The sequence below is a fragment of the Erinaceus europaeus genome, chromosome 9 (genome assembly GCF_950295315.1).
Source record: "Erinaceus europaeus chromosome 9, mEriEur2.1, whole genome shotgun sequence".
In the NCBI taxonomy this organism is placed as follows: domain Eukaryota; kingdom Metazoa; phylum Chordata; class Mammalia; order Eulipotyphla; family Erinaceidae; genus Erinaceus; species Erinaceus europaeus.
The window spans coordinates 81766660-81793299 of record NC_080170.1 but is presented as its reverse complement, the minus strand read 5'-3'; the positions used below and the strand labels follow the sequence as shown (position 1 = coordinate 81793299).

The 26640-nt window shown below is 39.5% G+C and overlaps 1 protein-coding gene across 1 annotated transcript; it reads right to left on the bottom strand.

Moving 5' to 3' along the window:
* Positions 1-693: 693 nt before the first annotated feature.
* Positions 694-25147, bottom strand: LRRC58 (leucine rich repeat containing 58). The gene is made up of 4 exons (XM_007532097.3): positions 24259-25147; positions 11246-11374; positions 7906-8183; positions 694-7063 (listed from the first exon to the last, which is right to left on the bottom strand). Exons 1-4 carry the CDS (start codon positions 24756-24758, stop codon positions 6855-6857), a joined length of 1116 nt encoding a protein of 371 aa, XP_007532159.1. The 5' UTR covers positions 24759-25147; the 3' UTR covers positions 694-6854.
* Between the last annotated feature and the right edge of the window lie 1493 nt (positions 25148-26640).

Below are 26640 nucleotides of genomic sequence, written 5' to 3'. Positions count from 1 at the left end.
ATACTAGAAATGGACCTGTGCTACAACTCAGTAATTCCTTTCCTGGGAATTTAGAGGACACAACACCTGTCCAAAGAGATCTATGTACACTTCTTCGTATAGCAGCACAATTTCTAATAGACTAATGATGAGAAATTGTATTCATGTATCAACAACTGTACTGCAAACCACTAAACACCCCTCCAATAAAATGATTAAAAATATACTAAGTATATTCAGTACTACTTAGTACTAAAGAAGTCTATGGCCATACCACCCTGAATGTATCTGATCTTGTCTGATCTCAGAAGTTAAGCAGGTTTGGACCTGGTTAGTACTTAGATGGGAGTAGTACACAAGGATGCTACTAAGTATACTCAGCACCTTACTACTTTGGGTTATGAGTGATTCATAAGTGCATACAGCAATTATCCTTAATAAGCAAAATATAACCAACTTAATAGATTCCATATTTATCTTTTATAACAATGGAAGCAGATGGAACTCTAATGAAGAACAAGATCTTACCTCTTATCCCTTACATAGAGTAAATGCTAATACAGGCTAATGTGTGTATTCACAATTTGAAAAATCCCATAAATGTATGAGCAAATGTGCAGCAAGTCATCAGGCAAATACCAACATTGTAAAGATATTAGACTTTTTAAGGTACATGCTTATCAATTAAAATAAATACTTTTCTAGAATATAGAATCAGATCTCAACAAAACACTTTTAATAAAATAAGGCACCATGTTTGATAAGGCAAAATTCACAGAGCTAATTCCACAGTTAATACAAGATCATATTCTTTTGTATGTTCTGGAGGGTGAGGTGGGAAAGGAGCTGCTGGAACTAAAGTAGTGCATTCACTTTAGAATGTTTATTAGCACAGCATGTACATTTAATGCAGTACACTATCTTGTCATAAAACAAGATTTAATTGTTGAATCAAAATTTAATTGCTGAATCACACTTGTTAAAATTAAAATTTAAAATATCCATATACTTACAGATACACTGAACTCTTTAGATTTCTAATACAGAAAGTGAAATCAGGTGATAATTTCATCCAAGTGAAAGTCTATTTTCAGTATCTTGTGTTGATATTTTTAAAATCTCAAAATTTATAAAAAGTTAAAATATTGGTTATTTAAGATATTTCTATTAATTTTTTCATGAATACAAAGTGGGCTAAGAAAGGCATTTAATCTAAGTTGCAATCACACAGATCTCTCCAAGACTGCTATAAAATGACCACTGAGGTTAATTTTCCTTCACAATTACTTATCAATGTCAATCATTTAAGTTAGTGAAAGGAATTTCTTAAAAATATCAGTTGTAAACAGAAGTATTAACCAATTTATTATCAGTGTTTTTGTGGTACAAATAGCAATGTCAATCTTACAGTTTCTTCCCCTAAACAGAATCAGAAGAAAGCATTTTTTAAACAATTTATTCACAATTGAGGGACATTCTGGCAAATTCAGTCTCTCCACCATGGCTTTTTTTGTATGATGATATATAAGTAACCTTCATTACTAAACAATTTTATTATTAGATTTAATACTGTTACCTACAATAAATCAAGATTGACCAATACTGGGTAAAAATCTATTAGCACACAAATCAGTATTACCCTGTGAATGTTCAATAATCTGTAGTGTTTGTTAGTGAGTTGTTTTGTTTTACATTCTTAGCAAATACAAACCAAGGAGACAGAAAAATGTAGATATTTACATGCAAAAAAGTTAAAATAACACCCTTTTGACATACTATCACAAAGAAAGTCAATGGAATATGCTAAGCCTCACAGCAATCTCTCTGTATGATGCTCTTTAACATGAAGTAGCTTAGGAACCACTGTTGTCACTTAGTTGTAATATATAATAATTTCTTGATAAAAGTAACATAAAATGTACTTTTTCACTGATACTATTTCAGGGTACTTATGTCCTTATGGCTTGGACTTTTTCTAATGATACAAATGACTAGGATTCTCTCTCCTGAAGCCTCAAACTCTTTGCATAACCATTATGCTATCCACCCCAGCCTGCCTTAAACTCTTAGGCTTGCTTTAGACTAAAGAGTCTTTCAAAGTCAGCTTTTCTCTCTACAAAGGGTCACAAGTCTGTCACAAACAACTTATTAAACAACAGTTCCTTAAACTATTAAGTTGAGAGTGAAAAGATTTAAAGGCACATCCACATTGAGCACAATAGAAGATAACACTACTTTTAAAAGATAACTAATGAAAATACAAAGATGATGGATATAAATGCAGACTATTGTTTATACTAATGTTTGTTTATAGTGCTTAATGCCAGGAACATCTACTTTATTTTTCTATACACAGAATCAAAACCATGTCTTTAAGATCACTGCCCAAAAAATCTACACAGTGGCTTTTATTGCTAAGCATCAGCACAACTTAAAAGCTTATTATTGTGGACTAAATATGGTATGATATTTATACTGATCTAATAAAAAGCTCTACTTTGGATAAAGAAAAGGAGTCATGGGCTGGGTGGTAGCATAGAGGGTTAAGCCCACATAGTAGGAAGCCCAAGGACCAGCTTAAGGATCCTGGTTTGAGCCCTCAGCTCCCCACCTGCAGGGGGGTCACTTCACAAGTGGTGAAACAGGTCTGCTGGTGTCTGTCTGTCTCTCCTCGTCTTCCCCTCCCCTCTGGATTTCTCTCTGACCTATCCAACAGCAACAACAGCTATAACAATAATAACAAGGGCAACAAAATGGGAAAAATGGCCCCCAAGCAATGGATTCCTGCACCACCGAGCCTGAGCAATAACTCTGGAGGGGGAAAAAAAAAAAAAAGTCATTTAGGTAAAACTAGGTTTTAAATAAATGCAGCTTTACTAACCATATATACATTATAACTGATAGCTTTTCTTACAAAGAATCTTAACACTTAGAATTTTTTGTGTAAATAGCTACTACTAAAAGGTCAAACTTCATTTTCACTATTTGTTTAGTGTTTTCTCTTTTTCTTACATAGTGAAAAAGTAAACATTAACCACAAATCCTAGGTTAATGAGGTATTACTTTCTTTCTGTGGAAAGAGCAAGGTTGGCTATAAGATAATCTTGTTACTGGCCCTTTATTATGGAGGGATGTGGTCAACCACCCAGTAGTAGAAACCAAATAAATCCAGATGTTAGTGGACCACTTAATTTAAAACAATTAATTATTAAGAAGCCTTCTTTGCTTAGGGAAGTATATCACATCATATCCTTGGGTGGCTTCCCTTCCCTGCTTTTTGCTGATTTAATACTTCAACAATGAAAATCTTTTTCTATTTTTGTTTAAAGTTAATATTTACAATATTTGACACAACTGGTCTACAGTATTACACTGCATTAATGTGAACTGTTTATTTACACTTAGCACAAAGTTTTTTTTCTTCCCATATTTGTTACAACTCATAATACAAGTCTTTTAAATTTGGTAACTTAAAGTTCTAAAAAAAGAGTTTTAGAAGAGACTTCTCTAGCACACATTCAGAAGTGAAAAGTATACAGCTACCCTCAAGTTTACCTCCACTCCTCAAATACATGGAGTACTGAGAATGCTGACTAGTCTATCCTTTAAGTCAGTGACTCCCTGGTACTATGGAAATAAAACATTGTTTAAACCTCCTATTCCCTAAAATCTTAAAACTATTTCATAAACTCAGTTTGGTGGTACTATGAGAATTTAATTCTAGGAATAAGAATTACCAAGAATGTTTAATGTAACTTTTTAAAATACAAATATTAGCAGTGCAGAATTACATTATAAAGATATTAATACTTTGACTAAGCATTCTACCCACAGAAACTTTGGTCATTAAAACTGTTCAAATAGAATAATATAAAAAAGGTGTAATAACTGTAATTCACACACAAATGTGTGACTTAGCAATGAAAGAGAAAAAAACTATCCTTTTAAATACATACTCTGTTGTGATCCTGGGGCTGATTATTTGATTTTTAGATTATCAAGCCCCTTGTATGTAGCTTTTAGGGAAATTTCTATAATTGTTAGCTAAGAAAAAAAGAAGGTAGTGGGATGGAAGATAGCATAGTGGTTATGCTAAAAGATTTTCATACTTGAAGCACCAAAGGTCCCAGGTTCAATCCTCAGCACTACCATAAGCCAGAACAGAGCTCTGGTTATATATATATATATATATGGAAATAGAGGAAATCTAAGAAATTATTAGCAACTCTTCTAAAGGGTGATATCAAAGGTTTAAGAAGACAAAACAGCTAAAATGCAGCTTTTAGTAAGTCACCAAAGATAGCTCCTTACCAATCAGACTTTCAAATGTACATAGTATTTTGTTGAAAGTCATCTTGTTTTATACTACATTAATCTACATCATATAGTAAAGACTAGAAACTACTTCTAGTTCTACCTATTTACAAATAGCAGCGTTTCACAACTGCAGTCATGAAACTCATGATGTTTCATGAACATAAAAGATCAATCAGTATACCTTCTTTCTGGGAAGGTGAAAAAAGCTAAGTGCTATTAACTATTATATTTACAAAGTTACTCGCTTTTTTTATAAAGACGAACTCTCTATCAAAGCTGATAATGAATTAGAAAATTAGTAGGCACTGAATTAGTAGAGACTTCTTATTCTATTCTATATCTATCCAAAACTACTTTTCTAGGCAGCAGACATACTGTATTACTTTTTATAGGCATAGAGAATCTCTCAAATCAAAAGGAATAATGAATCTTACTATATTACTCTACTGTACAAGGTGAAGGAATTCACCTTTTAGCAGCGTTTCACAACTGCAATCATGAAACTCTTGTGTTTCATGAATTAACATACAGGACACAAGCCCCAAACTATCCTATGTATATCTTCTTCTAGAATAAAAATAATATATATGTAAAACTAACATATGTACACAACACTATTATACAACAATCTGCTTTTAAGAACTGGTGTGTTCAGTTATGAGTGCCTGTATTCCATAAGAGAAATTACCTGATGTTTTATTTCTGACCTGTGCACTACTATCTAAGTAACATGTACCAACAATTCATCATGTCACTATAGGTGAATTATTTGACTACTAGTATGTGCTGTGTATTTTATAACATTAACTTATATGGGTACTATCATCTAACTTTTATTGTAGATAAGCTAGTTAAGAATTGGTCATTTCTAATAACAAGTTAATTTTTAAACATTTTTCTGTTATATTTTAAGGGTATCTATTTTTAAATTTTAATATTGTTATTTTCACAATGTATTCCATGTTATTAACTATCCTACTATACACAAGCATAACTGCTGCCCTTGTTTTATTTGATATATGATAATGTTTGTGTACAGAACATAGATTACAGTTTAGTACATACAGGTAACTTGAAATTAAAAAAATAAATAATTTTCCCACTCCTTTACTATAAAATATAAATAATTTTCCTAGTTTATATAAGTTTTTTCTGAAAAGAGATCTCATTTTCCTAGAAAGATTATTCTCTCCTATAATGAATAGACTGATAAAAACTGGAGTCCCTCATTATGTACAAAAGTAATTTACTTGAAACAACAAAAATTAACCTCAGATATAGAATTGTTTGCCTACATTTATTAAAGCATATTTTAAAATGTCCCAAAGTTTCTTTAAAAATTTCTGTGTCTAGGCTGGCAAGCACTGTGATGCTGAGCTTGCTTTGTCATGCACATGACCCAGGCCCCAACTATACTGAAGGAAGCTATTGTGGTATCTGTCTCTCTATCTCTATTATAAGGAGTGAGGGGAAAGAATCATCCTGGAGTGGTAAAGTTCCAGTTGACAACAAAAAATAAAAAAGTTTAAATTCTTACTGGAATTAAGGCACTGTAACAATCCTTGCTGGACTAAGTAATGTAACAATAGTTACACAAAATGAAGGTACAGAACGGAATGAAAGAACTTTAAGATTACACATAAAAATCCTATCGCTTACTTTACCAATTAGGGCAGAAAAGTTTAGGTCCTAATATGATTAACTGTAAATTTATTTGAAAAGCCCTGTGATCGGGGCTGGGCAGTAGCACAGAGGGTTAAGTGCACATGGCGCAAAGCCCAAGGACCGGCATAAGGATCCCAGTTGGAGCCCCTGGCTCCCCACTTGTAGAGGGATTGCATCACAGGGAGTGAAACAGGTCTGCGGTGCTTATCTTTATCTCCCCTTCTCTGTCTTCCCCTCCACTCTCAATTTCTCTAGGTCCTATCCAACAACAATAACAATGGCAACAATAACAATGGCAACAAAATGGGAAAAATTGGCTTCCAGGAGGAATAGATTCATAGTGCAGGCAATGAGCCCCTACAATAATCCTAGAGGCAAAAAGGAAAAAAAAAGAAAAGAAAAGAAAAAAGAAAGAAAAGCTCTGTGATCTAGATATTCAAGTAATACAAGAAGGGAGAGCTAATCCAAATATGGTACAGTGGTCCAATCTAAAACCAAGGGCAACTGGTAGTAATTTCAGCTTAGATAATTGTTTTCTTCACTGCACGATGTCATATTCATGATTTATTATAGCACTGCTCTTTAGAATTTTCCATTCTGCTGTGTGATCTATGTGACGTTTGAGTGAAAACTGCAACAAGCAGTCATATTTCAAACTGTCACTCAGAATGAAGTACATTCAAAGAATCCAAATGTGGAAATTAAATCACTCCTGGTAACTAAATAAGTGAAATATAAACTGTTTTACATAATCTCCAACATACTCGTGGACATTAAAAATGTAAGTAAGTACATGAAAGAAAGCTTTTTAAGGAACTCCAAAGCCTTTTTTTTTCTCTCCCTAATCCTCTTTGGTCAGTCTCTTACTATTTCATGCCACCCCACACTCTTTTTTAACCAAGAAGAACTTTCTGCATTCTGTGTGCAGCAACACTAGCTTCATCCTCCGAGTCAGATTCACTCTGGGATGTGGAGCTATGAGAGGCAGAACCGCAAGGTGAAGAGCACTCTGGAGAACACAAGTAATGCATCAGAGGGAGGCGGTACTTCCCACAGAAGTCCACAAATTTGATTTGTCTGACACAACAGTCAAAGTAGACTCCTGCAAAAGAATAAGCACAAGCAATCAGGACAAAGAGTTACATTTCTTTTGCAACTCTTTTCTGCGGCATTCTGAAGAACTACCATACAATTTATACTTTTTTTTAAAAATAATTTATTTCTTTATTGGGGAATTAATGCTTTACATTCAACAGTAAATACAACAGTTTGTACATGCATAACATTCCCCAGATTACCATTTAACAATACAACCCCCACTATGTCATTCATCATCATAATACTTTTTAAAATATTAAGCATGATAGTAGTCACTCCCATGCCTGCCTATAAAAATACTGAAATGTATTAGAGATCGTAATTTGGCTGCAAAATGAAGACCAGGAGACTTATTTTAAAAGGAGTTTGCATTAAAAAAGATACTATTTATTTAGCTTTCTTTCTTTCATGTCCTTGAATTCCCATTTTATTTTGCCTGGCATTTTTATCCTGTTTAATTCTCCCAAATTCTCTAAAAAATAGTAATAAATTTTGAACAACAGACTTATTATAATTTCAAAATAATTAAAAATTCCAGGGTAATGGTGAGAAACTGAGACACACATATGTATTGACCAATAACATAAGGGTGAAGGGGTAAAGAAAATAAAGAAATAACTGTCTTTCTCTGAAAGAAAACAGATAATTTTAAAAAATTAGCTGTCAGAGAAATAGGTGAGAAGGTAGAATGCATCCCTAGCACACATGAGACCCTGATACCATATTTGATAAAGCAATTTTAAGTTCTGTCTGCCTCTTCCCTTCTCATAAAAAAATTAAAAAGTCATTTAAGTCATCAATTTGAAAAATAAGTAAATTAATGCAAAACAAAAACAATTAACTTACCTCCACACTTTGGGTTTGGGCAATTACTGGCTAAACTCAAGTACCTAAGTAGATTCCCAGGGAGATCATAGGGAGTATAGGAAATATTTCGAATTTTAATGGTCCGTGCAGCTAATTCCAGAAGACTTGGAGGGTCATAGGTTAAATCTCTAACAAAACGAACAACCAGTGGATTTCCTCGCAAACTCAGTTCTTCCAAATGGATAAGGCTGAGGATCTCACGAGGCAGGTAGGTTAGCAAGTTATTATGAAGACTGAGAGAACGCAGGGAATGTAATCTAGAATAAACACAGTATAAAAATCAATGTCAGTAAACAAGATAATTACTGTTGAGGAATTATTCTGATGCAGTCTCCGCCCCCAGGTTTTACCACACCCCGCTTTCGCAGTGCCCCTTTCAACCAATCCTGTCCCCACACATCACGTCACCCCTCGTTGTTGCCCAATAAAAGCTCTCCCACTTCCCCCCCCCCCCCATCTCTGGGCTCTCGCTCTTGCTCTTTGCCCAGTTGTGAGGTAGTGGGGAAGCCATTTTTGGCTGAATCCATGTGGCCTGAGCCACCCCCTCCTGATCCAATAATAAAGATTTGTGTACCCCACTTGCTCCCGACCTCCTCTCTCTCTTCTCCGTGGCACAGCCCGACAAATTACCAAGGAAATTAAATGAAGAATTTAACTGTCTTATAAGAGTGAGCAATTAAGAAAAGGTTGGGGCCAGGTGGTGGCACACATAGTGCAAGGACCCTTGCAATGATCTGGGTTTGAGCCCCCACTCCCCACCTGTAGCGGGGATGTTTCACAAGCAGTGAAACAGGTCTGCAACTGTTTATCTTTCTCTTTCCCTCTCTACCTCTTCCTCCCATCTCAATTTCGCTCTGTCCTACTGAATGGAAAAAAAAAAAAAAAAGGAAAAAATGGCCGTCAGCAGCAGTTGGTTCATAGCACTGGCCGGAGTCCCATTGATAACCCTGGAGGCAAAAAAAAAAAAAAAAAGGAAACAAAAGGAAAGAGAAAAGAAAGAAAAGAAAAAGGTCAGCAGAAGTAAAAAGGATGCTCAAACTAGATTGTGATACAGATTTGTAAATGTCATGAAGATCTTTTGCCTTTGGTATCTTTTTTTTTTTTAAGATTTAAAAAAAATAGTTATATTTATTTATACCCTTTTGTTGCACTTGTTTTACTGTTGTAGTTATTGTTGTTGTTGGATGGGACAGAGAGAAATAGAGAGAGGAGGGGAAGACAAGAGAGAGGAGAGAAAGATAAGACACCTGCAGACCTGCTTTACCGCCTGTGAAGGGGCATCCCTGCAGGTGGGGAGCCCTTGGAACTGGGGTCCTTACACTGATACTTGCGTTTTGCACCACCTGTGCTTTACCTGCTGCACTAGTGCCCGACCCCCGCCTTTGGTATCTTAAAGACCTTAGATAGTTAAAGAGTATTCTGAGGGACCAGGTGGTGGCACAGCTGGTTAAGTGCACATACTACAGTGCACAAGGACCTAGGTTCAAGCCCCTGGTCCCCACCTGCTGGAGAAAAGCTTCATGAGTGCTGAAGCAGGGCTACAGGTGTTTGTCTCTCTCCCTCTCTGTCTCCTCCTCTCAACTTCTCTCTGTCTCTATCCAATAATAATTAAGATAAAATTTTAAAAAAAGTATTCTGATGTGCTAGCTGATATTCATTTTAGATGGAAAGGGCTTCTTAAATTAACATTTTTATCATTCATTCAGAGTCCTACAAAATTCTTTTTTGAATGCAAAGGGATTAAGGACCCTTCACATGGTCACTGTAGCACAGGAATACTTCACATCAAATATAAAATAAAAATCTGTGGAAATTTACATCATAAAAAAACTATTTTTGATTACAAAAACCAGGAAAAACATTTTAAATAAAAAATGCAGAAAATTTAAAAGTAACACTAAAATAATTTAAAAATAAAAGCAACATTAAAAGGGCCAGGAAGGAAGTATAATGGTAGTATACCAGATACTCACGTTTGAGGCTTAGAGGTCCCAGGTTCAATATCCAGCACCACAATAATCTAGAGCTCAACAGTGTTCTGGTCTCTCTCATAAAGTGTATATAGATATATTTAAAGTAACATTAAAAATAAAAAGATCAGAGAGAAAGTTAACTGGGTAGGGTACATTCCTGGCCAAGCATGCAGCCCAGGTCCAAGTCCTGGCACAATACAGGAGGTGCTATGGCAATAGATGAAGTCCTACTGCTGTAGTGCTTCTTCCTTTCTATATTCAAAAGCAGTTCAAATGGTGAAACCCAGCATGCATACAGCCTTGCTTCCAGGAAAAAGAAAAAAAAAAAAAGCAATCCAGAGGCCAGAGAGATAGCTCATGGGGTAGGGTGGAGAACATGATGGTTATGCGAAGAGACCCTCCTGCCTGAGGCTCAGAAGTCTCAAGTTCAATCCCCAACACCACCATAAGGCAGAGCTGAACAGTGCTCTGGTAAAAAAAAAAAAAAAAAAAAAAAAGAGAGAGAGATAGCTCATCAGGTAAGAGTATTACCATACAATTGGCCTAGATTCAAACACTGGTACTACATGGGAGTACCACAGCATCAGAGGAAGCTCAAATGCTCTAGTATCGTTCTTTCTCTCTCTAATCTTCTACCTCTCTCTATGAAGAACTTTTTCCAAAAAAAAGGCTGGCAATGCAATCATGTATGTATAGGTTCCCAGCTCCATAAAAACAAACACCCAATTCATAGAAAAACCTCAGAATTGTCCATCACTTACTGTAAGGCCACCTCATTTCTTTCTATATATAAAGCATGCCTATGAAGCAAAGTCAGTAATTCCTAAGCATGGCTCTCTACTTAAGCAGCCAGGAAGGTGGGTGGTATAATGGGTAAATTGTTCAACCTTCAGGCATAAGGTCCCAAGTTCAATCTCCAGCATGTCTAGTGCCAGAGTGATGCTGACTCTCTTCCTATCATTACTAAGTGTATCTTTATAAATAAAAATTACAGGAAACTGGGGGTCAGGCAGTAGTGCAGCAGGTTAAGTGTACTTGACACGAAGCACGAGGATGTAAGGATCCCAGATCGAGCCCCTGGCTCCCCACCTGCAGAGGGGTAGCTTCACAAGTGGTGAAGCAGGTCTGCAGATGCCCTTCTCTCTCCCTGTCTCTCCTCCTCTCTCGATTTCTCTCTGTCCTATCCAACACAACAATAGCAACAATAACGACAACAAGGGCAACAAAGTGGGAAAAAATAGCCTCCAGGAGCAGTGGATTCCTAGGGCAGGCACCGAGCCCTAGTGATAACCCTGGAGGCAAAAAAAAAAAAAAAAAAAAAAAATAAATTACAGGAAACTACTCACTGTGAAAGCTGGGGTGGCACACTTTGGATTTTGTTGTCACATAATACCAAGTAATTTAGAGAAGGCAGATTTGCTAATTCTGGTGGAATTTCTTTGATGAAGTTTCCTCCAAGATATAAACACTCTAGACTGCAAAATAAGAGAAAACAAAAAAGTAGACATAACTTGTACAAGATATCCTTTCTTACAATGACCACGTTTCATCAATTCATCCAACAAACACTTTACTTAGGATCTGCTAAGTGTCTCTAGAGAAATAATGCACTCTTCAGAGAATTTATAAGCAAGAATAACCAAGCAGGTAAGATCTATGTCTGATTATATGATTTTAACATAAAACAAGGTAAAAAAATGAGTGTAGTATGCTTAAAACATGAAATAAGTGGAACAATCCATAAATTATACAGGGTCTTAAAAAAGCAAAGAAATAAAAGGACACAGTACATATTTCCTGGAAAAGACTTCTATATATGCTGTGACTCCAACTTAACTATGAATTCATAACCCAGCCAGATGAAAGGGTATTTCTCTTTGGAGAGGGTTTTTATGAGACAATAAACAGAACTTTTGAGATGGAAGAAAATCATGTTGAGGAATCTAGAGAATGGTCAGATCATAGGAATGTTAAACTCCATGAAGCTATTATGTTCCTTGGCAATGGGAAAGCCACTAACCTTTGTGGAAACATTCCTCAGATAATTATTTATCTAAATAATGAAACCACTAACCTTTCTGGAAAATCACATTCTTCAGATAGTTGTTTATTTAAATAATATAGAACTGACCGATATCATAAAACTAGTTTTAGATAAATATCTTATTTTCCAAAATAATTTAGCAACATTGTACACATGGTATATATTGTACCACAAAGTATTGTTAATCTTTGTAAAAAGTGTGTTGCACACCAAAGTAAATGACTGGAACATGATGGCAGAGAAGGACCTAGAGGGACTCAGATTGTTATGTGGAAATCTGAGAAATGTTACACATGTACAAACTATTACATACCACTGTATTTTACTATAGACTGTAAGCCACTAATCCCCCTAATTAAAAAAAAAAAAAGAAATTAGCACACACAAAAAAATCCTCTCCAAAAATTTCTTGCAAGGGGTGGTAGAATATATATATATATATATATATATATATATATATATATGCATAGAGGGAAAACACAGGTCTTTTCATTATGATGTTCCTGTAGGTCTTCCTTTTAAATTTGGTAACTCAGCAGACATGATCACTTTTAGGATACTCTTAAAAGTAAGAGAAAAGTACGACTACTTGGGAGTCGGGCTGTAGCGCAACGGGTTAAAGCGCAGGTAGCGCAAAGCACAAGGACCAGCATAAGGATCCCGGTTCGAGCCCCGGCTCCCCACCTGCAGGGGAGTCGCTTCACAGGCGGTGAAGCAGGTCTGCAGGTGTCTATCTTTCTCTCCTCCTCTCTGTCTTCCCCCTCCTCTCTCCATTTCTCTCTGTCCTATCCAACAACGACAACAACAATAATAACTACAACAATAAAAAAAAGGGCAACAAAGGGAATAAATAAATAAAAATAAATATAAAAAAAAACGTTATAAAAAAAAAAGTACGACTACTAAACTGTTACCCAAACGTGTAGGGTAGGAATCATCTGGGATACTTTTAACATTACATAATCCAGGCCCAACCAGATCCACTAAATCAGAGTTCCAGAAGTGGTAGATTTTAGAGTACAAGGTATAATGTTAAAAGAAAATGCCAAGTTATGCTGCAGAGCTGTAATAGCTCATTACAAACCCACAATTAACACTCAGGAGCACTCATTACCCTACAACCCTGCCAACACTGAGCATCATCACCTGTTTAACTTATTTTTAGGGTTTTTTTATTAGTGATTTAATAGTGGTTTATATAAGATTACATGGTATATTTCCACACCACACCCAGCACCGTAGTTCTTACAAAGTCTTAAGAGACAGTTTGGCTATTTTTTAAATCTATGTGTTTCAATTCTCTAGATCCCACACCAGCAAAACCACTCAGTAGTTGTCTTTTACTTCTTTACTAATTTCACTACCACCTGACTTAATTTTTTCCTAATGATTCAATGGTGTTAAAAAAAAAAGGCACCTCTATTTGAATCTACAGTTCTCTATTACTGAATGTTGTTGTGGTGGTCTGGTGTCGGGCTGCACCGCGAAGAGAGCGGACGTCCAGAGCAAAGGGGTACACAAATCTTTATTATAGGATGGGGGGGGGGTTTGGTTCAGACCACGTGGAGCCAGCCGGCAATGGCCATCCCCACTATCTGACCACGGGGAGAGCAGGGAGCGAGACCACAGAGAGGGAGAGCTGAGAGCCCAGAGAGGGGAGGGGGGGGTGAAGGGGCTTTTTATTGGGCAACAACCAGGGGTGACGTGTAGGGTCAGGATTGGTTGAAGGGGGCAATGGCAGGGTTTCGCGCGGCGTAGTAAAACCTGGGGGCGGTGACTGCATCAGAATAACTCCTCAGCAACACTGAAATTTAGTATATATATTTTAAATATGTGCATTTGTGCATTTAAAATTGAGCAACAGAGCTAGAATGTGTATTGAGGGGGCAGAGTGCTTGCTATGGCATCTGAGGTACTGGAAACCCAGGGTCTCCGCCATTCTACCACTGAGCCATCTCTTCTGTCATCTTTCTTCCCCACTTGTACATATTTAGTCTGTTCCTGGTGCCCATTTTCCTCACTTATTTTATGATTTGTTCATTTTTTTATTATATTTATTTATTCCCTTTTATTGCCCTTGTTGTTTTATTGTTGTAGTTATTATTGATGTCACTGTTGTTGGATAGGACAGAGAGAAATGGAGAGAGGAGGGGAAGACAGAGAGAAGGAGATAAAGGAGAGACACCTGCAGACCTACATCGCCGCCTGTGAAGGGACTCCCCTGCAGGTGGGGAGCCGGGGGCTCGAACCCGGATCCTTAGCCGGTCCTTGCACTTTTGTGCCACCTGCGCTTAACCCGCTGCGCTACCGCCCGACTCCCGATTTGTTCATTTTAAAAAAACTATATTTATTGGATAGAAATAGCCAGAACTCGAGAGGGAAGGATGGGACAGAGAGGGAGAGAAACAGACACCTGCAGACCTGCTTCACCACTTGTGAAGGTTTCCCCCAGCAGGTTGGAACCAGGGGCTTGAACTCAGGTCCCTGCACTAATATTAATGTGCTCAACCAGGTGCACCACCATCTGGCCCCATTTTATGATTTTCAATTAAGTTATTGGTAGCTTTGGGGTTTAAAAAATTTTACATTAAGTTCTGTACCCTAGAGCATGATGAATTTTTGTTTACATTTCACAAGAATGTACACCTATTAGAATTAAGCTTCTTAACTCAGTAATTAAAATTTTTTACTATCACGCTTATTATTTTACTTTCTTGCTCTGATGGCTAGTATACCAGCAGAACCTTGTTTTCCTTTCCTCCCTTTATATTTCTGTCAACTTTTGCTCTCCCCTCAAACTACAGAAGCTACACTACAGATACTCCCAAATTCATGGCTGTTAAAACTCCCTTACTGAGTCCTGAGATTCCCAAACAAACTTGATGGGCCTAGAACTCAAATCCCTCTCTCCATTGTTACTGGTCATTTCTATCAGAACAACAAAAGAGACCCCCTTTGTAGGCCCCCATAGCACCCTGCCCTCAACTTGGATCAACAATGGTAGAGAATGTTCCATCCTCCGAAGGGAGGCTGGACAACATACTCTATACTACACCTGAGCAAGATGGGTCGATCCTGGGGCAGCATGGAATGTTCTTACTCATGACCACAGAATGTGAGTTCAGATCTAGAGGGATGTAGAGGTCACACAGGCTCCTAATCTAATTATGGGCCCCAGATCACATCAAATCAATGGGCTTTACAGTAATATTTATACCCCTTTCCCATATTAGGGAGCTACTCTCTTCCCTGATGCAGCTTTCTGGTCCTTTTCCCAGCCATGACATCATCTCCCCAGACAATAATTAGGATCCACCTGTATATCAGATTTCAGGCTCAAGCAAAACAAACAAACAAACAAACAAACAGTAGTATAGCTACAGGCCCTTTGAAATTTAACTAAAATATGTCTATTAGCTATCTACAAAATGGAGGACAAACCCTCCCCCCAAACAATTCATCTGCACTATTCCAGCCTTTAGGTCCATGATTGTTCAACAATTTGTTTGGCTTTGTATGTTAACTCTCTTTTCAGCCACCAAGTTTCAGATGCTAGCAGGATGCGACCAGACTTCCCTGGACAGACAACTCCACCAATGTGCCTTGGAGCTTCTATTCCCCAGAGCCCTTCCCCACTAGGGAAAGAGACAAACAGGCTGGGAGTATGGATCGACCTGTCAACGCCCATGTTCAGTGGGGAAGCAATTACAGAAGCCAGACCTTCCACTTTCTGCAACCCACAATGATCTTGGGTCCATACTTCCAGAGGGTTAAAGAATAGGAAAGCTTGAACAATTTGTTTGGCTTTGTATGTTAGCTCTCTTTTCAGCCACCAGGTTCTGGATGCCAGCATGATGCCGACCAGACTTCCCTGGACTGAGGACCCCACCAATGCGTCCTGGATCTCCGCTTCCCCAGAGCCCCACCCTACCAGGGAAAGAGAGAAGCAGACTGGGAGTATGGATCGACCAGTCTAAGCCCATGTTCAGCAGGGAAGCAATAACAGAAGCCAGACCTTCCACCTTCTGCAACCAACAACGACCCTTGGTCCATACTCCCAGAAGGATAGAGAATGGGAAAGCTATCAGGGGAGGGGATGGGATATGGAGACCAGGTGGTGGGAATTGTGTGTAGTTGTACCCCTCATATCCTACGGTCTTGTTAATGTCTCCTTTCTTAAATAAAAAAAATAATAATAAAACAAAGAATAGGAAAGCTATCAGTGGAGGGGATGGTATACGGAGGTCTGGTGGTGGGAACTGTGCGAAGCTGTACTCCTCTTATTCTATGGTTTTGTCAATGTTTCCTTTTCATAAATAAAAAATTTAAAAAAAGAAAAAGAAAAAAAACCAGACTCCCTTACTTTACGGGAAGCATGCCATTGTCTCTTTTTTAAAAAAATATTTATTTCCTCTTGTTGCTCTTGTTGTTTTATTATTGTTGTTACTGATGTCGTCATTGTTGGATAGGACAGAGAGAAATGGAGAGAGAAGGGGAAGACAGAGAGAGTGAGAGAAAGATAGACACCTGCAGACCTGCTTCACTGCTTGTGAAGCGACCCACCCCCCCATACAGGTGGGGAGCCAGGGGCTCGAACCGGGATCCTTACAGCAGTCCTTGAATTTTGTGCCACCTGTGCTTTACCCACTGTGCTAGCACCCGACTCCCGTCATTGTTTCTTTTACTCCATTTTGCCTTGCAATCTACTTTCTCATATTATCAATACTGCCTATAGGTTTCATTTTTCCTAGTATTTATTTCATTTAATCCCAGGTCTACTATTTACCAGTGTTAGGAATTTGGGCAAGCTATTAATAGCTCATTTCATTATGCCAGTTTCTTCTTGAAAATGAAGCAATACTATTATATACACATATGACACAAAGGCCCAACAAATATGAGCTAGGTGCCTACCATGTTTTAGACATCAGTACAGGGGATACACTGTAAATACACCAGTGTATAGATTTACTTTACCAGAGCACTGCTCAGCTCTGGCTTATTGTAGTGCAGAGGCTTGAACACGGGAATTCAGAAACTCAGACATGAGAGTCTTTTTGCATTAATCATCTTCCCCACTCTAGATCATTTTTTAAAATTAAGGAAATACTGACTTACCAGACTGCAGTAATGTCAGATACAATTTTGAATTTCCCTATAATGTTTTAACACACCTAACCCCCACCACCAAAGTGTCATCTCCCTTCACTGGAAGGCATAAGCAAGCTCTTGACCTTAAGAAACTTATGTTCTAGATTATGAGAGACACAGACAATGTATCAATGCAGACGTATATATTGTTCCCGATGGCTTTAATTTCTATCAAGAAAAAGGGAGGTGGCAATCAGATGATGATAAAGTAACATCCTAGACAGGAGATCTGAATGAAATAATTTAAGCACAAATCCCCATGGTGGGGAAATGAGTGGTGTGTTAGAGCAACAAAGGCAGCTTGGGTAGATCAGGTGGAAAAGAGATAGTCCAAAGAGTCAGAGAGGGAATTAGGAAGGCCAGGTCACAGAGAGGCCTTTGAACCAAGGCTTTTTGTATCACTTTAGCTATTGTATGGAAAATAATTGAGGAAGAATGTACTATGGGCAGGAGTAGAAGGAAGACCAGACAGGACGGGTAATGATAGATTAGTCTGGTACATCTTTTACTATCTCTTTATATATTAAGTTACTGGGGTATTCATACTTTAAATGTACCTCTGATAAATAGAACACATCTTGCTTGTTGATATGCTTACGCTTACATTTTCTATCCCGGTAGTATACTCCATCCTCTTTCCCTCCTTCAGTTCTGTGTTTTGTGTTCAACAAGTTTCCTTTTTGTCACATTTCCCTCTAGTTTTGAATTGTACAGATACTGCTTCTGTTTTCTAGTAGGAACGTCTTCAATTCTTTGTCTCTCTCTTTTTCTTTCTCTCTCACCTTCTCTGTGCTTCATATCATCTAGAATTTTTCTATCTTGATTTTAAAATAAATTAAAATGTACTTCCAATCAATATTCAGACTCACCAACATATTTTTACCAATTAATTTTATGGGGCCAAGCTTGAACCTGGGGTGTGCACATGATAAAGCAGGTACACTACCAAGGTGAACAATTCTGCCAGTCCATTTTTTTTCCTATTTCTTACCAGAGTTTTTTAAGATTACATTTCAAAAAAAAATTTTTTTTTCCTCCTCCAGGGTTATTGCTGGGCTCGGTGCCTGCATCATGAATCCACTGCTCCTGGAGGCCATTTTTTTCCCCCTTTTGTTGCCCTTGTTGTAGCTTCATTGTGGTTATTATTATTGCCCTTGTTGATGCAATTCGTTGTTGGATAGGACAGAGAGAAATGGAGAGAGGAGGGGAAGACAGAGAAGGGGCGAGAAAGATAGACACCTGCAGACCTGCTTCACCGCCTGTGAAGCGAGTGACTCCCCTGCAGGTGGGGAACCGGGGGCTCGAACCGGGATCCTTACGCCGGTTCCTGCGCTTTGCACCACATGCGCTTAACCCACTGCGCCACCGCCCGACCCCCTACATTTCAAAATTTGTAATGCTTAGTAAAATTAAGCAGACAGCTTTAACTCTGATGATTCGGGATTTTGTTGTTGTTGTTTTGTGAATGTGTGTTTTTCTCTTTCAAAGATTTCCTCATGGGTAAAGTCAAATGCCTGAATATGAAACCTTCTCCTACACATATGTGCTAAAGCACTGGTGAAAGGTTCTTAGACAAGGCTTAATTATTATTTTTTTTCAGTTAAGTGTATAACTAGTTAATACTATTATTTATAGACATCTTTAGTTTTCAAAGGTGAGAGCTACTAGAATAGGATAGAGCAGATCAGATCTGGAGTATAAGATTATTCATGGGTTTGGAGATCCCAAAGGTCAAATCCAGTTCTTTGTAATCTTACGACTAAACCTTTCAAAGTCTCCATTTTTCCTCTCATTATTTAGTCAGTTGTGAGACAGCAAAAGCACATTTACAATAAGGAGAATTTACAAAGTCCATTAGCCCAGATGTAAAAGTTGTTTGGTTAGGGACTAGCTTTCATCAATATCCCCCACCTCCACAGAAATACACAAATTGTGTTTGCATCTGTAAATGGTATTAAATTAAAACTAGTAGGGGAAAGGTGATGGCACATCTCACTATAGTGCACTAGAACTTAAGTTCAAGCTCCTAGTCTCCACTTGCTGGGAAAAAGCTACACTAGTGGTGAAGCAATGCTGCAGATGTCTCTCTCCCCTTTCCTTCTCAATTTCTGGCTGTCTATATCCAATAAATAAATAAAACATAAATAATACAATTTAAAAAAATTAAATAAGAATTAAAAAAAAAAAAAGACATAAGAATCACACTAGCATTTCCACAATGTAACAAACCTCTGGATCTGGGAAGAATTGCCCCGTGTGAGCAGGTCCTGAGCTCCCTCTGCCAGGAATTCTTAGCAGGAGGCTTCACTCTTTTATCGTATCCCTGCAGACATCTGAATTGGTGACCTGAGACATCTGAGGTGGAACTAGGAGGCCTGTGATAGCACTAAATTTTGAGATTGCTTTTAATCTACTATATATACCTATCTGATTTTTAAAATATTTTATTTGTAGGTATATGTTTGCAAATTGACTGGGAAGTAATTCAAAATGAAAAGTAACTGCACAAAGGGTAGGCTATCTATCACTAGGCAGCCCTGATGCTTCCATGTGTATTTTGATAACTGTCTTACACCAGTATTACCATACCATGCCTTTTCTTGGGAAGCCTCTGCTTTACGGATAGTTCCTTCTAGTATGCAGATGCTTTTCAGTTTGATGTAGTCATACTGACTTAATTTTGTTCTTATTTTCCTTGCAGATGAACTTGACTCATCAAAGATGTTTTTAAAGCTTACATCAAAAAGCATTTTGCCAATGTTCCTCTCAAAATTTGATGGCTTCTGGTATAATATCCAAATCTTCGACCCATTTGTTTAGATATACGAACAGAAAACTGAAAGAAATGAAGGAGACCAAAGCACTGAAGCCTTTTTCAATGGGGTGGGGGCTGAGCTCACACCTAAGTCTTACACAGGCAAGGCAGCACACTCTCTAAGTGCGTTCTTTCACTGGCCCTGGTTTGATATTTTGGGATCAGTATTTTTAGGATATGCAATAAACAGTATGATGGTTCTCTTCCTAGAAAAGTGAGGGACAATTGCTTGTTACCATGTAAAGGCTGCAGCTACTAATGACTCTTCCTTTATTAGAAAACCATACTGAGCAGCAGTACGGTTGCTTGTAAAGAATTCTGGCCGGGGGTTGGGTGGTGGCCTACCAGGTTAACTGAACAAAGCGCAAAGGTCTGTGTAAGGATCTTGGTTGGAGCCCCAGTCCCCTCAACACCTGCCCCAGGGAGGTTGCTTCCCAAGCAGTGAAGCAGGTCTACAAGCATCTATCTTTCTCTCTCCCTATCTCTCCCTCCTCTCTCAATTTCTCTCTGTCCTATGCAATAAAAATGGAAAAAATGGCCTACAAGAGCAGTTGAATTGTAGTGCAGGCACTGAGCCCCAGCGATAACCCTGGAGGCAAAAAATAAAAAAATAAAAAAAATAATAATTAAGGCCTGAAATTACAGACTTCATTTTAAAAAAAACTTTCTCCTTGAAGGTCAATAAATTCCTACCCTAACATGTTAGGAATACATTGTCTACTGACTATAAGCAAAAAGAATTACAAACCATGCCTGTTATAAATATATATATATATTTTTTAAAAACCCTCTAATAGAAAAGTGAAATTCATACTTTCTTTCCTTTCTTTCTGAGAGAGAGAGAGAGAGAAAAAGAGAGAGACCTATAGCACTACTTCACTTGTGGAAAATGGGCTTGAATCTCAGTCTTTGGACATAGTAGTAACATGTGCATTCAACCAAGTGCACCACCGCTTCTCCCACACCCCCTTTTATTTAGTATGCTGAGAAGGCTGAAATGATGTGACAATAAAAAATAACCAAGGCCTGTCAATGTTACTGATATACCTGAATCTCTAAGCTTTCATTTTTTACCATCCTTCCTATCATCACCCACAAATTATCATCATCTCTCATTCAACTGGAATCCCAAAAAAATCCCATCTCTCCATTCTATCTCCACAACAGTAAGAGGACAGGTGCATTTCAAGTTCATGTGGACTTTAGAATAAATTTCAAACTATAACTGGCCTTTAAGAGCTCATGTAGCCTGGTGTCTGGTCCAAATTTATATTTGCCATTCTCCCTCTTGACCACTTCCTCACTACACTTTACTACAATGTTCTCATGTCAAAAATTTGATCTTGGGGACCAGGCCGTAGCACAGTGGGTTAAGTGCACATGGCGTGAAGTGCAAGAACCAGCTTAAAGATCCCAGTTCGAGCCCCCAGCTCCCCACCTGCAGGGGGATCGACTCATAAGCAGTGAAGCAGGCCTGCAGGTGTCTTTCTCTCCCCCGTCTTCCTGTCTTCTCTCAATTTCGCTCTGTCCTACCCAACAACAACAACAGCAATAACAACAACAAGAGCAACAAAAATGGGATAAAAATGGCTTCCATGAGTGGTGGATTCATTGTGCAGGCACTGAGCCCCAGTGAGGCAAAAAAAAAAAAAATTGATTTCCAGGACCTAGTGGTGGTACACCTAGTTGAGTGAGTAAGTTATAATGTGTAAGGTCCTGGGTTCAAGCTCCTGGTTCCCACCTGCAAAGGGAGAGCTTAAGTGGTGAAACAATGCTACTGGTGTCTCTCTTTCTCTCTCCCTATCTGCCCCTTCCTCTCAATTTCTGGCTGTCTCTACCCAATAAATAAATAGAGATAATAAAAAATATTGTTAAAAAATTTTATCTCAGGGAGTCGGGCAGTAGTGCAGCTGGTTAAGCTCACATGACGCAAAGCACAGGACTGGCGTGAGGATCCTGGTTCGAGCCCCCAGCTCCCCACTTGCAGGGGAGTCACTTCACAAGTGGTGAAGCAGGTCTGCAGGTGTCTTTCTCTCCCCCTCTCTGTCTTCCCCTCCTCTCTCCATTTCTCTCTGTCCTATCCAACAATGATGACATCAATAACAACAATAATAACTACAACAATAAAACAACAAGGGCAACAAAAAGGAATAAATAAGTAAATAAATATTTTTAAAAAGTTGATCTCCAGTCTTTCTTACTTTCACAATTGCTGTTCCTTCTACCTTAAGGTATCCTGTAGCACCCTTTCTTACTTTTTACTCTACCTTCAAAAGCTCAGTCCTGATATTTCTCGTTTTTCAATCATTTAATTAACTTTTTATTTTTTAATATTTATTTATTTATTCCCTTTTGTTGCCCTTGTTGTTTTATTGTAGTTATTACTGATGTCGTCATTGTTGGATAGGACAGAGAGAAATGGAGAAAGATGGGGAAGACAGAGAAGGGGAGAGAGACAGACACCTGCAGACCTGCTTCACTGCTTGTGAAGTAACTGCCCTGTAGGTGGGGACCCAGGGGCTCGAACCGGGATGCTTAACACCAGTCCTTGCGCTTTGCACCACTTGCGCTTAGCCCGCTGTGCTACCACCCAACTCCAAACTTTAATTTTTTTAACAGAGCACTGCACAGCTCTGGCTTAAAAGGGAGGAGGGGGGGAAAAGGTATGTGTGTGTGTGGTCTAATTTCTGATTTCAGACCCTCACACCAAGAAAGTCTTTACATAACCATTATGTTATCCCATTGTCCTATTTATTTCATGGCACTCTATATATCTTCACAGAACTAATACAACTGTAATTTAATAATAAGGTTTGCAATTAGGAATTTTAAAATATTTTTTCACATAATCATTATGCTATCTACCCCTGCCCAACATGTTTTGCTTTATTTTTATTTCTTTACTGGGGAATTAATGTTTTCCAGTAAATACAATAGTTTGTACATGCATAACATTTCCCAGTTTTCCATATAACAATACAACCCCCACTAGGTCCTCTGTCATCCTTTTTGGACCTGTATTCTCCCCCCACACCCACCCCAGTGTCTTTTACTTTGGTGCAATACACCAATTCCAAAATATTTATGAGAGGAGAGATGAGGAAGCACCAGAGGATAGGATTCCAGGATTGAACTCAGGACCTCATGCTTGAGAGTTCAACACTTTACCCACTGCATCATTTCCCAGGCCTTACAATTAGGTATTTAATGTCTCTTCTGTTACTATGTTAGCTCCACGAGAGAATAAGTTCCTATTATACTCTCAGTCTTTTAGGGGTGTGCTGGACACACTCCATACTCACTAAGTAGTCACAGGATGAACAAAAGAAGGCACAGCTTGTTCAAATATTTCATTTGTAAATTAAGAAACTGTCATCAGAATATGTTAACTGAGTTGCCAAAGGCTAGGACACAGAGACGTTCTTAGTCTGCCAATGTTCTTTTTTACTTAGTTCTGAAGTCCCTTCTAATAAATATCCTGCTATCTTACAAATTCAATAAGGGCTGTGGAAATAAGAGAATGCCCAGATGTTAAAAAAAGTTCCTTTCACTTTGGACAAAATACTTGCTCTAGCTCTATTTCTCACTCTCCCACAGGACACCTTTAGGGCACTTATGCTTCTCTGTTTTCTCTTTTCATTTAACCCAACATGCAATTAAGAAATTATTGAGTGTCTGAGGCAGACTTATCAACAAGGAATTGTAATCAATAAGGTAAATGCAATGCCAAGGCAAAGGATCAATATAATTCGGGCAATAATGAACTGTTGTTCTGTAAGCAGTACGAGAAAGATAATCCTAGAGACAGGTTTTGAAGAATGATCATCATCGGGCCACATTCCAGGCCAAGGGTACAACTGCATCCACTCAACACACATTTGGTGAGGGCCTACACGGTGCCGGCTCACCAAACATCACAAAAACTGTAATATGGGCACTGCTCCAGAGAAGAGGGAGCAAGAAACGCAGTAGAAAGCAAGGAACGGATAAGGATTGGAGTGCTTTGTATGTCGTGCATAAACTTTGATCTCCCAGGCGGGAGGAAAATGTTCTGATCAAGAACGTGACGCCTTCAAACTCACACTGTGCTATTTTTGTTTACTTTTTGTGGAGCTGCTCAGTTTGAGAACACACACACACACACACACAGCCACAAACTGCCTGGGAAACCTGCAGGAAACAAACAGAACATTCAAAACGCTGCCACACACCGAGAATCTTCACGGGAACTCTCCAAGATGGTTCTGCCCAAAAGTTAAGACAGTTAAAGTGACCGCAGAAGCTCACCAAGACGGTTCCCGGGCACCGCCCAGGCCTCGCTCTTCTAGAGCAGCGATGCCTCCACTCACCTCTGCAAATTTTCGATCTCGGCCGGGATGCTCTGCAGCTGGTTGCCGCCCAGGCTGAGGGTCTGCAGGGCGCGCAGCTCCAGCACCGAGGCCGGCACCTCCAGGAAGCAGTTGCCGCTGAGGTTGAGCACCTGGAGGCTGCGGCTCAGAGGCGACTGAGCCAGGCCCTTGGGCAGGGCTCCGGGCCCGCCCAACCTGTTGTTCTTGGCCAGCAGAACGCGCAGGCAGCGCAGCCCGAGCAGCTCGGACCCCAGCGCGGTCAACGCGTTGCCGCTCACGTCCAGCAGCTGGAGGTGCGGGAAGCCATTGCCCAGCGCCCGCGGCAGCGACACCAGTCGGTTGTGGGGCAGCAGCAGCCGCAGAATCGTTTCCCGGGAGCCGCGCCTTTCCTCGCCCCGCACCTCCAGCTCCGACTCCAGCATCTCGAGGGACACGCTGAGGCGCGACAAGTTCAGTTCGGTTTCCCCGGCGGCGACCACAGCCGCTCCGGCTTCCTCCATTCTGTCCGCCCGTGGCGCGGGGCCCGAGTCCCCCGAGCGCCGCGGGCGAAGCCGGAGGCCCGACCTCCGCGACGCCCCGGAACCTGAATTGAGCACCGTCGGAAGTGGAATGAGCCCTAACCTCGCGCGCGCTCTCGCCGAGTCACGCGAGGCATCGGGGGCTGCGCGCGCCGCTCCGGGGCGGGGTGTGTATGGACCGTCTCACGTGGCTGCGCTGGGCTGGGGTGCAGACGTGGCGGCGGCTTGGGTCTCTGAACCCCGCGAGGGGAAGGCGACTGTGCTTTATACTCGCGGGAGAAAGATGACCTCTCTCCGAGGTCCGCGACCTCACCGGTGAACCACCCAAAGGACCATTCAACCTTGAGATTTTGACGTCACTAGGCACCGCCCACTTGGTTACAGTTTAGGAATGAGCCCCGGGTCTGAAGTCCTCGCGGGGTTACAGTGTTCAGCGCCCTGAGGGCGACTAACTAGGGATTAACTAGACTGACTTATGAGTGCGAACACAGCGGGACTAGCAGTCAGACCGCCACCCATTCTACCTCTGGCCCTGCTGTGAAACAAGTCTTAAATCCCTGGACAAAGGGATTTGATTTCAGCTTCTCCGTCCATAAAAACATGGCACTTGCCCGACAGGTGAACCTGGGTGTAGGAATGAGTGTAGGGAAGTTTGTTCATTTGAAGTAGTTCAAATTTGTTGACCAGATTAACAACACAGATTTGTTAACAGGATCATGATTTGTTTTGGTGGTTAAAGAGCTTCCTAACTTGAACTGAGTCTGGCTTTAGTTTCCTACTTAACAATTGAACATATTTTCTCCTTTTACCTGAACTCAGTCTTTTCAGAAATTACTTAAAATTTTGAAGAGTCAGGAACAGAAATGAGAAGAATATTTAGCACTTTGACAAAGTTCGCGCATAAAAATGTTAAAAGTGCTGTATATAATCTATGGCACTACACTGCTTTCCTCCTAAAAAAAGAGTACAGTAACTTCTTTAGAGTGATTTGTGTGTGACATTTTAAGCCTCTTTAATCCCTGCCAAATTTAAGTGAATTATCATTGTGAGAGGATGCATTTTATCACTATAAAATGAGATGAAATTCTTTTTTTTTAATTGAGGGACTATTCTGTTTTTGAAACCTGTTTCAAATTAGACTTGGGGGCCAGCAAAACAGTTTATCTGAATAGTGTGTCAGCTTTACCACACCAGTAACTCACTCAGCTTTCAGACTGCCCTCACTGCACTTTGGGAAATTTGTGTTTTTTTTCCTCCATCTCTCTCTGTCTAAAAATGTCAGTCTGGCGCAGCAAAGTCCTGGTGATGACAACAACAAAAAAACTGGACTTTGTTTTGGATCAAGATCACATTCTGTCCTGAATCCTGAAATGTGAAAGTTGCAATTTTTTTTTTAAGTAGTACAGCCTTGTCTTATAAAAATGTTGATGTGCATTCTCCAAAGGGAAGTTGGGTCAACATACTCTGCTACTCGAGGAAGACTGGTCCTGAAAGGAGTGCAGCCTAGACTGTTTCTAGCTGTGACCATGACTGTGAGCTTAGACTGACAGGGACACAGAGATTACACAGGCTCCTGTGCTAAATATGAACAAACATGGGCCCTAGGTCAGATCCATGGGGCTAACAGTTTATTTATATACTTTTTTTTTCATATTTGGGAGGTACTCTTTGCCCTAATCCAGATTTCTAGTCCTATTCTTAACTCTGACACCATTGCTCTAGAAAATACTTTTAGTCCACCTACATATAAGGTATCAGGCTCAGGTAGAAGTTACTAGAGTCATGGGCCACATGGAACATACCTAAAGTAGACTTCCTAGACTCTTCCCACATGAAGACCCTTCCAGCTGCTCTATTCTACCTT